Raw genomic sequence first — 17,619 nt, 5'->3', positions numbered from 1 at the left:
ATCAGTATTATTCATTGGATTTGTCAGTATTCAGTGTTAAAGATAATCATTGTACACTAAACAGCTGTGATGATTATTTGAAATCTGCTCTACAGTTGCAGAAAACATTTTCCTGATTTTATAGTTTCTTGCCTTGTCAAGTGCAGCATGATGATAATTTTGTGAACTATGTCGCTTTTTAATAGGAAACTAAAACATTTATGGATGTAGTAGCAGTCCTAATTTATTCAGAAGACCGTCTCCAGCTGTTAAGTTGAATAACTGTTTAACTGTTTACAAATGCTGAGATATAAAATGTAAGTCAAAATTAAATATTGCTATTAGGTGGGGTGGCTGTAGCTCAGGTGGCAGAGCAGGTCAGCCACTAACCAGAAGGTCGGTGGTTCGATCCCAGGCTGCATGCCAAATATCCTTGGGCAAGATACTAACCCCATGTTTGCCTACTGGTGGTGGTCAGAGGGCCCGGTGGCACCAGTGTCCGGCAGCCTCGCCTCTGTCAGTGCGCCCCAGGGCAGCTGTGGCTACAATGTAGCTTGCCATCACCAGTGTGTGAATGACTGAATGTAGTGTGAAGCGCTTTGGGGTCCTTAGGGACTAAGTAAAGCGCTATAAAAATGTATTTATTATAATTTGCACTTATTTCCTTAATTTCAACTTTTTGACTGAAGTCAACAAAAGTGAAGTTTCGCTTCTTGTGCTGTTACATGTTAGCATACTGTACAGGCCTCACAAAACTTGTTTTGGAGATATTTTATTAACTGAAATGATAACATTACAGGTTTCATCCTCTCTGAATAAAAGGGAACACGCCTTATAAAAAGGTCAGTAGCTTCTTTCAAATGTGCATAACCACAAGGAAAGATAATAGCTGGGCTTGGCTCACTGTACTTGTTTTCCTCCAGAAGGCTGGATTATTTTACACCTCGGCTCAAAACGCACAATAGTGACTGGCAGGGGTGTAGGAACTAGCCTGAAAGCTGGAAACACTGACATGATCACCTATAATAGAGAATTATGTTTCCCAAATGTGGTGGAAAAAAATTCAGACAAAGTATATCACAAAGCTCAGCTTTTCAATTACAGTAGTTACAATAATTGCTGCTGCAAGGCATCAAATACAAAAGCCAGCAGACGCCTGTAGGTATACCAGACAGATGAATGTGAAAAAAGAAGCCCATGGAAGCCTCTTAGTCAAATTCATGTTCATCATAATTAATTGTAAATTGAACAATTGGACACAACCTGTTCCTGAACAGCCATAATATATGGTTTAAAGATTATTATAAAGCAGCTTCCCATTAATACCAATCTGGCTGTGAACAAGACGCAAGCATGCGATGTCTAACAATCTGTTGTTAGAATGAAAAATAATTATTCTCAACAATTCCATAAGATATTTTTTTGTATTCACTGCATTGCAGAAGAAAACTCAAGCTGTGGCTTTGACATCATTATTTTTGGAAACCCTTTGCCTCCAAGAAGCCTTGCTGTCTCTGTCATCATTGCATGATGAGTCACAGCCAGCTCCAGGTGTAGATAAAAAAGATAACACCAAGATGCTCTGTTTGACAGGAGATATAATTGTTTAGGATGTACCCATGAAATTCCTTTTCTAACATTGAATACAACTGTACTGTATTTAATTGGCTTCATCCATAGTGGAAAGGGTCCACTTAAGGACAGTTTTATCTCTTGGTAAGGTCACTACAGGTCTACCATTGTTTAACTTTTACCACTTTAAGTTTCTTAAGAACAAAACACAAAAACAAAAAGACATGAATCTTTAGATGCGTTTCACAAAGCTGCTATTCTTCAGTGGACAGCAAAGACAAATCTTGCGTGGAAAGGGCCTGGAGCCAAAATGCAAAGCAAATTGTTTTGTTTTCCCCCTGCATATTCTTTTTACTACTCTTACTCTTCCTAAAAGTGTGCAATGTTACTGATTAGTCAACATTTACACAGTGAGCTATGTGATCTGTCTACCTTGAAACTACTGCTGATGCATCACTGTTGCTGGGAAAACACCTAATTATCTTAGCTACTCAGCTGTATCAGGAAATACCCCATCTCCATTCTTGTAACAAACTGTGCCTTTTCATTTCTTTTCCTGGCTACTTTTGGAAGATAACAAATATCCTTCCTCAGAATTTTAAGAATCTGTAGGTGGACAACATTTTCTTTTCTAGATTTCATATTTAAATTCTGTCTGACTGTAAGTTATAGGCTCTACTAAATGCCTAGCAGAACAGTTACTAATTAAATGAACAGTACCATACACACAGACAAAAACACAAATGTCTACATACTTACACTGCTATCACATCTTTAAAGAAGTATAACAGAGCAAAATGAGGTCAGAAATTCTGGTCCTGAATGTATTTCCATATGTGAAAGTCATGTTTGAGATTATTAGTTGTATCTGTTATAAATTTGCAAATTTCTTGTTACAATCTCTGTTTTTATTAGTTGAAGTGTAAAAAAAAATACATTATACATTTTATGTATATATGTATACAAAATAAACACGATACCAAGTAATCACGTAGTTAAGAAAACTTACCAAAATCTAAATGGCTCATATTGCTCTATATACATATGGACGGCTTTAATTAAGGCTTTTAAAATGTTACCAAAAGTCATCAGAATTAACCTATAAATAAAAGGAAAGGTTCAGCAAGTTTTTCATGGGTCTACATACTCAACTCTGCTGCACAACTCACAGATATAGTTCCCGTATAAATGTGGCACTATTTATACGGAAATAAGATAAGATTTCTTGCCAAGAAGCATTTCTTTTCATAGAACTATAGTTATGTAGGTTCTACAATGGTTTGGTGACAAATGTGGGAAAGTGGGGAAAAAAAACAATCATCCAAAAAGATCATTTCACAAATATTTGTGTACAGAGATATTTTGTTAGTCAGATTATTTGGGGAAAGGTAAAAGCTTTTGAAGTTGAAAATGAGTCCATTTCAGTTAACTTTATATCAACCACATGTCTAATTCTTGTATAGCGTGACTGTCATTGCTATTTCCACTGCTGCATGTGCTAAAGCAATAACTAACATTAGTTCATTGTTTAAAGACGCAGTAAAATAGAAAGTGAGCTGGGTGTTGCACACTCATATTTTTAGCTAAGAATTCATTGAGAAAAACATTTAATTTGATTAATTTTTGGTATCAAATTTAACATCAATAATGTGACATGTTATTGGTTTTGCTGATTAACAAAATTGTGATACTGACATCCACCAGGTAGAGTATTTTAAGTAATCAGGATACAAATAGCTACAACAGAGTCCAAACATATAGACAGACTACAACTAAATAAAATACAAGTTCCTCACACTGTCGGCACAAGAGTTGGGGATGAGGAGGCTGCAGTGTCACAGTGTGGCTCTGGATTTCCTGACATTCTTGTCAAAAATGTCAACTTCCTTCTTCAACCTGGCATAAATTATTTCTCAAAATGTGCAGAGTCTACAGTTTACTCCAGTTCCTACCTAAGTAAAGTGTCAATACTAACACTGTTATAAACAAACTGTCAATCAATATGCTGAACAGTAATATAGAGCATGAACTATAAAGATGTGTGTGTGTACCACTCTAAAAAGCCCAATTAAGACTAGTATAGAGTATGGAACACTTTTTGTATTTATTTGGGACTAATTTGGGACATGTTATGTTTTTGTGTAGTATCCTGTAGGTAATATCAAATGTCTAAATCGTAACAGAGGCAGATGTGTTTAAAAACTGTGCCACGGATGCTAGAAATTCATACAATTTAATGAGAGTGCGATATAATCTGCTGGATAAAAGAATCCTCCATGCATGTAATTTTTTTTATTACAGGAAAACACCAAAGTTCTCTTCATGTGTTTGTTTTCTTTATGCCGCTGCAGATCTTATTGTCAAACTGGCAAAGGACAAGTTTGGAGCCATTCAGACGGAATATCAAAAGGTAACTGAGTGTGTGCTTGTTTGTGTGTGGTGAAATGATTGCTTTTCTGTGCCTTTCATCCTCCTTGCTGCATGTTTTTACTGATTGGAAACAGCAACTCATGAAATACATTACATTAGAAATGTAGCTCTGAGAAACGCAGTAGTCTGTGACTTCTCTAAAACAAGGTGTCAATAGCTTTCATTAGCCAAGGCAATGCCATCTTTTTACCGGCATTCCAGGGGAAAAAAATGGTTATTGCTTCTGGCACAACCTATGAATTTAGAGAGATAAATCATTTGAGCTCATCGGAGCAAACAGGTTTGACAACCAAAGGCTTTTTTAGGCTCTTTGACTGTGCCCGAGAGCTAAATAAAGAGTGCAATTTGCAGTCTTATTTGTGTGCTATGTATGGAAATGCATGACTTTAATTTCTCTTTTTGTTGTTCTCTTTCATCACATGTGTTCACTTTGTGGCTTTGCTCTTTTTTTGATGCTGCATTGCCTTTGTCTTCTGCATGCCCTCTTCATCTGATCTGGCCTCCTTCAGCCAGAGAACATAGTGCTGACCCTTCAGGTAAAGTCTGCACACTGGACTTAAAGTCTAACCGATCCCCCCCTTCCCATAATTCTCCACTATGAAAGTCATCAAGGCTGCACAATCATAGCTGAGATATTAATCTTGTATATTTTGTTTATTTTGTCATATTGATAATTGGAATATACAGGATTAGTTTTGCAGCCTTGTAACTTTCTCCCAGCCATCCCATCAACCTCACAGCCACCTTGGAACCTTCCCTTTAGCTTGACCTAAACCGTAGCCCCTCTTTCTTTTTGAAGCACATCCTCGTGCAGAGTTTTTTCACTTTGATGGAGGTGACAGAGATGACTGGATAGAGAAACATAGAAAAAATGTTTTATACCACTAAGTGTCAGAGAATTCTACTTTGAATTTCATCTAGTTTGAACTTCGTGTTACAGGGGGTTATGGTGAAATATTGCCTATAGTTCTCCACTGGCTCCCGAGGACCTAGTGTGAGGCTAATATGTAGCACAAAACGGGACACTTAATGCCATATCAATCCAAGCATCGTCACTCAAATTTGACTTTTTTGAACTGCAAAGTAGTCTCCTCCTTTAGTTTTTATTATTAGAATGATTAACAAGGATATTATGCTTATGTTCATTATATCAGTGCATAAACAGTGTTCAGTGCTCATGGTGAATATCTCTGTATTCACTAGTCAGACAGTTTGCATCTCAGCTATATTTACTTTGACATCCACTTAACCCTAGAACACTATCGCTATAAATAGTAACACAATCACTATATCGGGTGATTTTTACCCGATATAATATGACCAACTAAAAGTACTTGTCATCAAAATATATCAAACACATGACAAATCAGAGTGGTCAGCTTTTACTTTCAACTGTGCCATGTCTAACAAAATGAAAAAAAGTGTCATGGGGGGATGCTAAAATAATGCTCCAAAATTACAGAAAAATCTGGAATTCAAGAACAAAAAATTCCTAAAAAAAAAAAAAAAAAAGACGCTGGAAAGCTGGTCTTTGATACACCCATTCCTGGGACATTTGAGACTTCCCTGGTGAAGGCACAATCTCCTCGACACACTAACAGCTGCAGGAGAGAGAAATCATGTAAATGTATTTGCTCGGGTGAAAATCACCCAGCGATAGTGTTCTAGGGTTAAAAACACAGCATGTAAAAGCCACATGTAACACAACAGACACATACATTATGTTCTGGATCCTGATGCTGGCAGAACTCGTGTTACTGTTACACATCCTCAAATGCTGCCTGCACCTGGACTTGTAGTATGCATTAAGTGCAGCATTTCCCCTGGTTTAAAAAGGGAGAATCTTTTCTATATCAGCATAAACAGGCCGGACTACCTCACAGGTCAACAAACCATAACAGTGATTTTTACTGTGATTCTACAGCAGAGCTTTTAAATGGTTTATATTTGTGCTTGTAGCCTGCCTGTAAAAGGCGGTGATTTCAAACTTTTATTGGAAGAGCAAAGCAGAATAGACTCTGTCCCAGCATGATATTATCCAGTGTCATGCCTGCTACCTTGAACATTTTGTAAATTAAATTCTTCCTCATATTGGGGAAATTGCTTATCACACCAGGCCCAATGCATTGCAGTTTTTGTTTTGTTTTTTAATATTTATTTTTTTAAGAACAGCCTTTCATAGCCCTCATAGACAAATGCAAAGCAAATCAATCATCAGGCTTTAAAAGACTATTTAATGCAAAATCACAGCTGGCAGTGTGTACGGTAGTCTTAGTTTTAACCAAAGTTTGCTTACAGTGGATTTAAATAGTCCAACCGTGTGTTTGAGAGCGTGTGTATTTACATGTTTTCCTGCCAGTATATGATGTTAAAGAGTACTTATACATAAATGTATGTTCATGACTTTATAGGGTATTTTCTGTGTTAGTGGGTGCTATACACCTACTTAAAAATCAATTTGACAAAATTCTTCAAATCTTACACTTTTACCTCTTCATTCAACCGTGCTACAGTTATTCATTTTATCTCAGTTCCCCTCTATTAAACAAAGCTTTCTTAAAATATGCTGCTCTTCTTAAACTTTGTGTTGATTTGAATAGGTGAGTGGGGCTTCATATGGCCTCACATGGCCATTTTAGATCTATCCACTCTAATAGTAAACATACAGAATCCCAAAAAATCAGAGCAGAGAAGTAGGCTGAGCTCTTATTAGGCATTAAGTTAACTGTTAATGAATGAAGGAAACAGCTTCTTGCTTGAGGATGCTTCAGCATGCCTCATAGCTGCTGCTGGCATTAAATCTGTTTAATGTTAAAGAAATTCACATCTTCACTCTTCAGACATGCTGCCAACCCATCATCCGGTTTGTTCTTATTGGAAGGTCACCTTCTTCTTTTGGGCACTTGCCAAGACAAAGCTATAGTCCCAAAATAGTAAGAGCTGGAGGCCCTTTAAGAGTGGCGGTAGAAAAAAAACGGCACATTTTTGACCTTTTTTTTTTTTTTTTGCTGAAGATTCACCCAATAACAAGCAGAGCCCAGAAGGAGAATGACAATGCAAGCACTACAGTTTGCACAGTGTCCTCAACAACTGTGCTGACATTGGTGCCTTTAGATGATACACATACACATATGTGCGCACACCCATGCAGACACACAGTCTTTCCTTTAGTTTTTGCCTCACAGCATTTTCAGAATCTCTGATTTCCCTTTTTCTCTTTGGACTCTGCAGTCCATATTTTTAAGGTCAGAAAGAAAGTGATTAAGAGACTTTTTTGATGTCTTAGAAATTAATGTAGTCACACAGCTGGAGCCTTCACTCCTCCAAACATTGGCGACAGGACTGTGGGTTATTATCTTTACTCGAGTTTTCCATGTTTGCATAAAGATTTAAAAATGAACCAGAAGACTGTTCCTTTCTGTCTTATTCAGAATCTATTTCTACCCTACCTTCTAGCCAAAAGCCAATGAAGGAGTCCCTGAAGGAGGCAGGTCACTGACTTGTGAGGGCGATTAAGATTAGTACAAATCAGCTGGGAGAGCAGTTCCTCTATTCAAAGCAGTGATAGCAGCGCTGCTTTGATCCTTTCATAACGAGAAGCTATTGAACATCATTGTGACAAGTTACATATGGTGTGGGAATTACCAATCCCCTATTTAATTTTGACAATTTCCAGAGCCTATGCTGCGTGCAGTTTAGGTAGGGGCAGATTAAGTAGGAGCACTGTGGCACATGACAAGAAGAGCAAGTGAGAAGCTGCCAACAGCAGCATTTTAACTCTCTCAGTATATCAGAAGGAATTTGCTAAAGAAGCTTGTCATATTGAATATTGAAAGTTAAGGATTATTTAGGCCATCATTGACAAATGATGTGCAGATTTCATAGGTGATGTTGAGAGGTTCTAATTCCAGTAAATACAGTAATAGAAAGCACCGTCTCCAGGCTTGCCCTTGTGCTGTGGAGGTGCACATCTACAGCGAATGCAAAATCTCCTCCACTGTGTCACAACAGTGATCCTTTAACATGCATTTCATTTTAAAGTTGCAGGAACTGACTCGGGAAAATACTGTGTGGTGACGGAGAATGTGCCTTCTCACAGTTTTGACAGTCTGACCCTAGGGGATGAATTCACCACATATAGACCCATAAATATATTAAAAATATGTTTAAAAAGTATCTGCATGCTCCTGCTTGCATTCTTGATATGATGCTACTGATGAGACACGTCTTTGTTGTGCTTGGAGGCCACAGGCTTTGCCACAGAGCTCAAGTTTGACCTCTGTGGTATAAAATTTCAAATGTGCACCTGCAAGTGGTCAGAGCAGGACTTCCTGGGAGCAATTCAAATGTAGCAGGAGCACCACAAACAGAGCAACGCAGAGACAAATTTAAACCAGGTTTTTTTAGGTGCAGAACTTAAAACTTCTTGTCGTGTTGTCTTATGCTAAGAAGTTAATGAAGTTAATATAAGAGGAGTATTTTAGTCTGATAAAGATGGTAACATTTGTTAGAATCTTCATGAAGTTTGGATGTAAGGTTGTTTTATGAAACTGAAGAAGTGACTTGGATGAGTGACGAATCGTTTCTCCCACTGAAAACACTACGTCCAGATGAACAGAATCAACCTTTTGGGATTTACTTACCTGAATGATTGAGCATGCATCAAGACATTACATTTGTCAGTTTTAGCTAGGCGGAGGAAATGGTTACATTTTCTGATTACCGGCTACAAATTTTCACAATAAAATTTTAGTTTCAGCCAGTTAAGTTTAATTTTTTTTTTTTGTTTATTTGTTTTAGAACTTCACCTCACCATTACTTACTAAAATCCTCTCCTGAATCCTGAAAGTTAGAAGAATCATCCACTGCCAACAAATGATTTCGCCTGCTTCATGGTTTGACTCCCTAAACTTAAATAAATTATAACGGTCTTAGGCATATACCTTATTTTCAATGAATGCAGAGCTCCACTGAAACAGGTATAATGATCTCACTCTGGGGCCTGATTTTTCTTGAAAGAAGAAAAATTAGGAAGTCGTTCCTAAGAAGCCCTTTAGTGTGTTAACTGCGTTGCAATCCATTCCTATTGAAGCAGGTTTTTCATCAGAAATGCTGTCTTTTTGCTTCGTTATAGTGGGAAGAACTGTACCACAGGGCTACTGTACAGGGGAAGCTCCTTTGAGTATTTTCCCATCATACTTCATCTGTTACTATCCTGCCAGTGCATTTTGCTGTTGGGTTAAAATGTTTGCAAAAACAATGTCCAACAATTGCTTTCTGCAACAGTCTCAACACATTTTCCCCTTTCACTTTCAGTTTGCACTGTAGTGTGCAGGGACAAAAACCTTCATCCTACTCCATTTTTTGTTTTAGTCTTGACATTTGTTTTGTGTAAAAATGCAGTCAGGAAGTTGAATTATTGAATTAGCTTGCTGTATTTAACAAAGAGAGGATTCTCCTGCAGTGAGTAGTGTTACGCAATGTCTTTGTTCATCTGCAAATCCTGTTTGGACAACTAGAGAGAACTCGCAGCGGTGGGATTCTACCAGATATTTTTAGATTTGTTCATCATTTTATCCTTGTATTCCTTGTGTGCATCCTTCCGTCTTCTTGTGTTTTCTGCTATTAATTTATCCTTTTCTCCGCATTATCTCCTCACTCCTAAACATTCACCCCCTCCTTCTTCTACCAAACCAATCCTCATCTCTTCATTTACTGACTCACCTCCCTTTGTTGTTATTATTCATAAATAATTTGTCCATCATTCTGCATCTCATTTTCTTTTTCCCTTTCACTCCTCTCCCCCGACCCCAGGCCATCTACTACGAGATAGGCTTCCTAGTTTGTGCAGCAGTGGGCCTGCTCTTTACCATTCTGATGCCAATAGTCGGACTCTTCTTCTGCATGTGCCGCTGCTGTGACAACTGTGGTGGTGAGATGCACCAACGCCAGAGGAAGAATGCAGACTGCCGGCGTGGCCTCCTGGGAACGCTGCTCTTCTCCACCTCACTGGTCATCACGTGAGTATGACACATGCACAAATGACACGCATAAGTGAAATATTCAGAAATCAGCTCGCAAGCAGACGTGCACATTCTGCATGCAGACATGCATGTATGCATACACTGGGGTTATAAACAAGATGCATGTCTGTCTTTTACGGCGATACTCTCATGCACATGTGTACACATGTTAGTCACAGACACACACACACACACACACACACACACACACACACACACAGTCATCAGTTTTCCTCCTCCCCCATGCTGTTTGCTATATATAGTTGAGTCCTACTGTAGATTGCATGTGGCAGCACCCTTCGTTCTTTTATTCATTCTAAGCTCTGGTCACTATAACCTTCCGGGGATCCAGATTGAAAGCTTTCATTTACTCTTGTGGCAGTGTCTCAGTGCACATCTGAAATACTACAAATCGAAGATAAAACCGCAATATGGTTTGGAATTTGACCGCAATAATTCTGGTAAACACTTCTGACCTTTTGACAATACACACAATTTCACCTAGACCTGTACTCCTTGGTATTCATTGTAATGAATATAATACCGTTAAGTTTTTTTCACATTACTGCACAGTCGTCATTGTTTATCTTTTATATGCACATTTTAAGCAGTGGCTTTCTCGAATAGGACTGCGGTGAGTTTAAAAGCAGACTTAATTTTCAAGATTTCAGTTCAGAAAATATATTTTGTTTTACTTTCCCCATTGTTCACTTGCTTTGACCAGATCATTTTAAAAAACAAAAACAAAAAAAACTTGCCTTTTTGCCCACAGATTCTGCATATTCACACACAGAAACACATCTGTTTCTCTAAAGTCTGACCCTTTTTGCTGTGGTGTGATAGAAATGTTTTATATAAGAAGTGTATAGAAAAGGTAGCTATAGGCTAAAGTCAAACTCTTGGTAAACATGAGTTAGTTTGCTGCTTTAAAAGTGTGCCAAGTTTGATAATGTTAGATTGGATTTGTTAGCTCAACTTTAACGAATGCAAGTGACAAAACTTTAAGATGTTATTTAATGAGTTCTTTCACTTTTTGAAGTTTAAAGTGTTAGTTTTTCATTTGGAATGAGCTGTTCTCTTTAGCGGCACTTTCCCTTTTTTCCCCATAACCAAACTGACCAATCGGCCTCAGATATACTGTATAGCTGTTTCTTTGACAGTCTCATTAGCTTCAACTGCAACGTGACGTGCAAATCTCTGGAAATAGAACTGCACATTATTGCAATGCTGATCGCAACTGTGATTGTTCTGCTTGTTATGCCACATAAGCATGCATGTCAATTTAAACACATGCTTTTACAAATATATGATAGGATGTGAGTGTATCTGGCTGCTTTATCGTGCTAATACTAATCTGGTAGCCAGTAATCTGCCAGTGTAGCTATCTGCTGTTGTTTCCCAGTTTTTCTTTTTCTTTTGTGTTGTTGTACTTACACCCGAAGTACATGCAGGATAGTGACCTCGTTGTAAGCTAGCATTTTCTATGTGTATTAAGTGCATAATTCTGACATGAAAATCATGTTAGATAAAGTGGGACATTCAATTAGGTCTATAAGTATTTGAATATACATAGTACCCTGTTTTTCAGAGGCTAAAAAAATAACTAGACAAGCTAGTATAATTTTAAATGTGGGGATTGTTTTTAATATTTGGATGAAAATCATTTTCAGTCAGTGACCGATGGACATCACCAATCACTACTGATTAAAATGTAACCAGGCACATATTTGGCAAAAATATAGATTTCCATCCACCCATCCATTTTCTTCCGCTTATCTAATCCAGGAGAGCTGGAGCCTGTCCATAGGGCGAGAGGCAGGATACACACTGGACAGGTCAACAATCTCTTCCTTGATTAACACAGAGACGGACAACAATTCATGCTCTCATTCAGGCATATGGCATGAGGGGGAATACAAAGTCTTTTCAGCTGCCTTCAGTTGAAAATGGAATGAAATAAAGCTTTACATTCACCCTGTACTTCTTCTTTATGAGCCCATCAGACTGTCCTGTAACTTGATGAGTCTCATCTGTCAGAAAATGGACCACAAGAAACCTAATCTTCCTTCCATTCTGGTTTACAGTCTCAGCAGCACAAGAAGCATAGCCACTGGGGATATAGCAACACTACAAAAGATGTGGGAAAACAACAGTCGAGCTAGACTGAAGGCATCCAGGAGTGTACTTAGTTTGATGTTCCTCGACTTTCAGTCTTCATTGGAACGAAGCCTAGTTATATGAAATTCCCCAGCAACATCCCAGCAGCACAGACAGAAGAGTCTGAGAGCATCCTCACAGCTCTTATTAAATCTCCCCAGCTACCAGGCAGAGATGCAGCAGAGGCTCTAATGAAGCAATTACAGGCTGGAGAGGGATGAGTTCCAAGCCCAGGCCAAGACTGCTTTTTACTGCCACTAAAAAGCTGACAGCCAGGCACAGAAAAGTGGCAGGGGTGACATTTATTTTCCAAGAAGTGTTAAAATCGGATTAAGAGAGGGGAAAGACTCCCAGGTAAGGGTGAGAACATCGAAATGACCACAAATGAGATATAAACACAGCTAAATGATGTCTACAGAACCTGGGCATCATCTTCTGTTGCACTGTGAGATAATATAGTGCAAGTAACTCTTTCTTATGCATTATGTCAACTCATATTTGATGCTAAGCAGTCATTGTAGGGGAGTTTTCGCAGCACTTTCCAGTCATCCCTTCATACCTAAGTAGTATAGACAGAGATGTATTCTCTTACTACCTTGCTTTGCTGTCAGTTAACTCAGCAAGGTTTTGATCTCTTAATATACAAGATCTTATGGAGGATTGTGTCTTTATTTATAAAAACCGAGTGATGCAAAGTGGATTTCAGTGTCGGGATGGCTACCAAGCTGCTGTTACTGGAGATACACCCAAGCACACAGATAACATTGTCACAATCCAGCCTGCCATATAGGCTTAAGGGCTTATCAACTCTGCCAGAAATGTCAAACAAGCCTGTGACTGTTGCCTGAAGACACTACACTTTCCTGAGTTTAGATAACATGTACCCTGCCCTTACTGAAAAGGTAAATCCCATACCCTTATCCTAATTACAGAGTGGAAAGCAGTCATAGTTTCCTCTAAATAATGGCCATGCCAAATGTGAAGGCAACCTGAATTAAGAAATAAAAACAGAATGGTAAAAAAGTGAGTCAGGAGAATTTGGTATCTGTCAGATGTTTGCTATTGTACACCACCTGCCTAAACACAGAAGGGTGTCCTGTGGTGTCTGGCACTGGGACGTTGGCAGCTGATTATTTCGGTCCTGTAGGTTGTGCAGTGGGGCCTCTGTAGTCAGGTCAAGTCACTGTTATTTATCTAGCACATGTAATAACAACAGGAGCTGCCCTGAAGTGCTTTCCAGCTGAGGCAAACATATTAACAGTTCAAGTCCCTAAAAATATAAACACAAAACCCACATAAACAGAAACATGAATACACTGAGAAGCAAAGCAAAAATTGAATAATAATAATATACAAAAAATCTATCAAAAATTAATCAAATAAAAACCTCGGAGTAAAATTATACAAAAGAATACATTTAAAAGAAACAACAGTCATCTAAGGGAGCAGTAAGAAAACATTAACAGGTGGCTGACAAAAGCCAGGCGGCTCAAATTTTACCTGGCTAGATCACTATGGCAACCTGTAGACATGCAAAGCTAGTTATGGTTTTGGGTTTAAAACCAGCTACGAGTGCTATATTTTAACTTGTAATTGTGATTGATGTGCAATATATACATACACCAGCGTCTTCATGAGGTGTTCCTTGTTGGAACATTGTTCACTTGCAGAACACGGGTTCCACAAGATGCCAAAAACATTAATAGGAATCGGAAATCTTTTTGGCATTTTGCAGTTGCTGGAGATTTGTTCCCTGCCAGTCCATGAACTGAATGTGCTGTTTCACCACTTCTCAGAAGTGCTCTATTAGAGAGAGACCTGGTGTCTGTGGAGGCAGTTTGGAGGGCAGCGATGGTTGTATGGGGAAAATCCCAGTAGATCAGCAGCTTGTGAAAAAAAAACAGACCTGGCCATCTGGCGCCAACAAACATGCCGCATTCAGAGTCACGTAATAACCTTTCTTCCCATTCCCATACTCAGTTCAATCTTCAGTATGAATCTCACCATGTGTACGTCTAAATGTTTTGGCTTACTTTCCTATGATTGCCTGATGGGGGTTAACAAGCAGTTTACCAGTTTTACCCGGTGAAGTGTGTGGTGAAGACTTCCTACTGAATGAGTGCATTGTATATATGTAGCCAAGGTTTCTGGCGTATGTGCGACAGACTCGGAGCATTCCTGGATCCACTGTGGCAAATAAAGGAGGCAAAAAAAGCAAAACAAACAAAGCAAATCGGTGAACCAGGTAGAAATGGGAAGAAAAAAATCTGTAACAAGAAAGCTGATGAGAAAATTTCACTCTTATATCATCCTCCTACTGTGAAGGTGGTAGGGTCAAATCCCAGAGGAGCTGCCAATGAGCTGCAGTTGTAAACGTGAATGAGTAATGTTCACTGGGTTAGAGTAGCGCTGTAGGGCTATGGGGTTTGATTCACACGGATGCCAGTCATGCTGAAAATGCATGCACTTCTGCTCCGGCTACAAATGTACTGCCCAAGTAAAAGCAGGCAGCCTTGTTGTCATTGTGTGCTAAACTCTGCCAAACACAAAGCAGATGTTCATCACTGACTTTTAATGTTGTATCTTACAGGCAGACACACTGGATTGGCTTTGTGGGAACAAACATGATGACAATGATTAATTACATTTATGGACGTACTCATAATTTAATCAGAAACATATCACAGCAATTTGCCAATTAGTGGAGCTGAACTATTAACATGTTCACCAGGTTAATTTAGGTGAAGGAATATTGAAATCTAATTAAGCATAAAATGATGTATTAAACAGGCCTTAAGAAATTGACAATTATTGTGGCGTGTAAGCACGTTAAACTGATTTCTCATATGGGTACATAGCAGGAAAAGACACAAGCAAAGCAAACAAAAGAAACATGGAAAACTCACAGTAAGTATGTTAGAATCCAACTCAGTTTACAGTGAGATTAAAAATGTAGATATAATGAATATGCATTAATATCTTTCTCACAGATATTATGTGTGATCATTCAGGTTTTTGTCCATCTGTCCAAAAAATACTACCTGGCCAAGTTTTGGGAAACTTGCAGGTCTGGATAATTGGTTCCTCTTCTTCTTCTTCTTCTTATTATTATTATCATTATTGATTCTTCTTTTCTTTCTTTTTTTAATGTAGTCACCCCATCAGCTTGTGAATATATATACACAACTGCTTGGGGCTCAGGGCAGTCTGGGGTGAACCAAGGGCTGACAAATTTCACCTTTCCTCCTTTAAACAACCTGCGGTCAAGGTGCAATGTCATCTTAGTGGAAGGATGCCTTAAATGGAGACTTACTTGGGGAAGGAAGGGACATCAGTTGTTTAATAATATCAGGGTGTGCTACAGAGTTTGAATTACCATCACTGTGAGATTGTATTACATAATTCCTTTGTGTGTGTGGTGTTTTTGATGAATATTTTTTTAATATGATTGGATTATTATCATTTGGGGATATCTGGGCTCTTTGAGTTTGCTTCTTTATGGTTAGTGTTTATTTTATAATATCTCTAACCTAAAATAAAGAGAGATTTTATCATGTGAGTAGCAAATTGGTAAGATAAATGTTTAACTCCTGCTTATATGAAAAGGGCTAATTGTCAATGTTTGTGTCCTCATGCTTCTTTTGTGAATGTGATTGCCACTGCTAGGGTAATTTTGCAACACATTAGCCATTCAGCACTGTGCCATTAATATATCGTAGCTCACATGTGTACTGTATGCTAAACAGCATGTTTTGTTATATCTGCCAGCTATTGTATATTCCCACTCTGTTTTATTAAAAGAACAGCAAGAGTTCTTTCAGTTTCTACTAATCAGCTCTGATTCTGCACAACACCCGCATGGATTTATAATAAGAAAATGACAGACATAAGATCTTTGCTTCTGTTCTGGCCAAGTGGAAGACTCTTGCCCCATGCTGTTATCCAGTATGGGCTTCAGCAGTCTATTTCAGTTGCTGGGTGTCCAATACTATTAACACAAAAAGTCCTAATATTATGGACTTAGTAATCCATGCTAATTATATGGGGTCTTATTAATGATAATACAGGCGACAGTGAACTAAGCATTCAGCAAGCTGAACTTTAAATCTCAGGCACCCAGATTAGATTTGAAGGGTTTGTCTGTAAATGAGCTATCTGATGTCTGGGATATCTATAAATGGGCATCCCAAGTGATGTACAATGTATCTTGTACTGATTCAGTTTTGGTTGGTAATCTTTTTGTGCATCATTTTACGCTTATGTGGGAAGAAAAGGTCAGCGAATGACCTTGCAAAACCAGGCTAAGACTTTCTGCCTTTATGTTGGACCAAACTTAAATTTCTGAGCACGTGCTCGTCCACAGACAGCTATGCTACTGGCCAAGCTTGTGCAGATTCCCCTACTTTCTCCAAGATATTATGTTGTTATGTTCTCACTGTTGCAGCTTTGCCTGTTAAGTGGTAGATAGATTAGTGGTGTCACAGAATGATAATACACGCCGCAATCATAAACAAAAAAAAGCAAAGCTCATAAAAGCTCCAGTGTGTCAGACAGTTTTCTGGCCAAAGTAGGAGTGAAGGAATGGGTCAGTTTAGTTTAGTTTAAAACAAAGTGAACACAAGTTCCACTTCTGTTTATGTGGTGTGTGAGTTATAGCACTGAATCCTGCTGAATTATTAATAAAGTGACCCAATTAATTCTTAAGTTGTTGGAGCACAACACACAGAAGGGACATCACCAGGAGCTCAGCAGCCACAGTCAAAATAATTACTTCTACAATACTACATACATTAATCTAGAAATGCAACTCATAAGATTAACTTTTTGACTTCGGAGCTTTTAAACCCTTAAAACCCTTGACATTCCTAGCAAAAGACTTCAACCGTAGTATTATCTCCTCTCACATAATGAGGGGAAAGTGTGTGAAATAAAAGTACAAACTTGTCAGTATACCAGCATGTTCCTTTATTTATTTGTAAAATATAATTCCTCCCACTGAAATTCTCACAGCTCATTAAAATGGAACGGAAATTTATTGCGTATGCTTCCTTTAGCACATTTTATCTTCTAACAATGTGTAACTTGATCGGAGTACTGAAAGTACTGAATTGGAGCTTAAAGCTGATCTTTTTTAAAGTTTTATTTATAAAAAAAAAAGTGAATGAAAGTTTAAATGAGAGATTAACTGCAGACATGATTGGATCAGTAAGAAAATTTTTGTGCATTTTCAAGGCCTGCGGAAACTGTTTATTACAGTGTTGTTACAGAGTGATCCATCTTTAAATACATATACAATCTTTGACAGTGTTGTGCACAATGACTACTTTGTTTATATCCATTTCTCCACAAGCTGAAAGACAAAACTGAAGATGGCAGTCTAATTTCAACGTTTTAATCAGCTAAACATTTCTACAAGGCTGATGTTTTGTGATATAATATAATATAATGCACAAATGTA

General features: G+C 38.2%; 1 protein-coding gene across 19 annotated transcripts in view; it reads left to right on the top strand.

Annotated features, from left to right (window-relative positions):
* The window catches only part of prom1a (prominin 1a), an 88,130-nt gene that overhangs the window by 29,606 nt on the left and 40,905 nt on the right, over positions 1 to 17,619 (top strand). For all 19 annotated transcript variants that reach the window (XM_063493671.1, XM_063493620.1, XM_063493637.1 and 16 more), the window contains exons 2-4: positions 3,903 to 3,961; positions 4,491 to 4,517; positions 9,796 to 10,001. In XM_063493671.1, the coding sequence (XP_063349741.1) occupies positions 3,903 to 3,961; positions 4,491 to 4,517; positions 9,796 to 10,001 (292 nt within the window). The remainder of the gene's footprint in view (positions 1 to 3,902; positions 3,962 to 4,490; positions 4,518 to 9,795; positions 10,002 to 17,619) is intronic.

This window comes from Pelmatolapia mariae, linkage group LG2, assembly GCF_036321145.2.
Source record: "Pelmatolapia mariae isolate MD_Pm_ZW linkage group LG2, Pm_UMD_F_2, whole genome shotgun sequence".
Lineage (NCBI taxonomy): Eukaryota > Metazoa > Chordata > Actinopteri > Cichliformes > Cichlidae > Pelmatolapia > Pelmatolapia mariae.
Note: the sequence above shows the minus strand (reverse complement) of the source record. Positions and strands in the feature narration are given on the sequence as shown.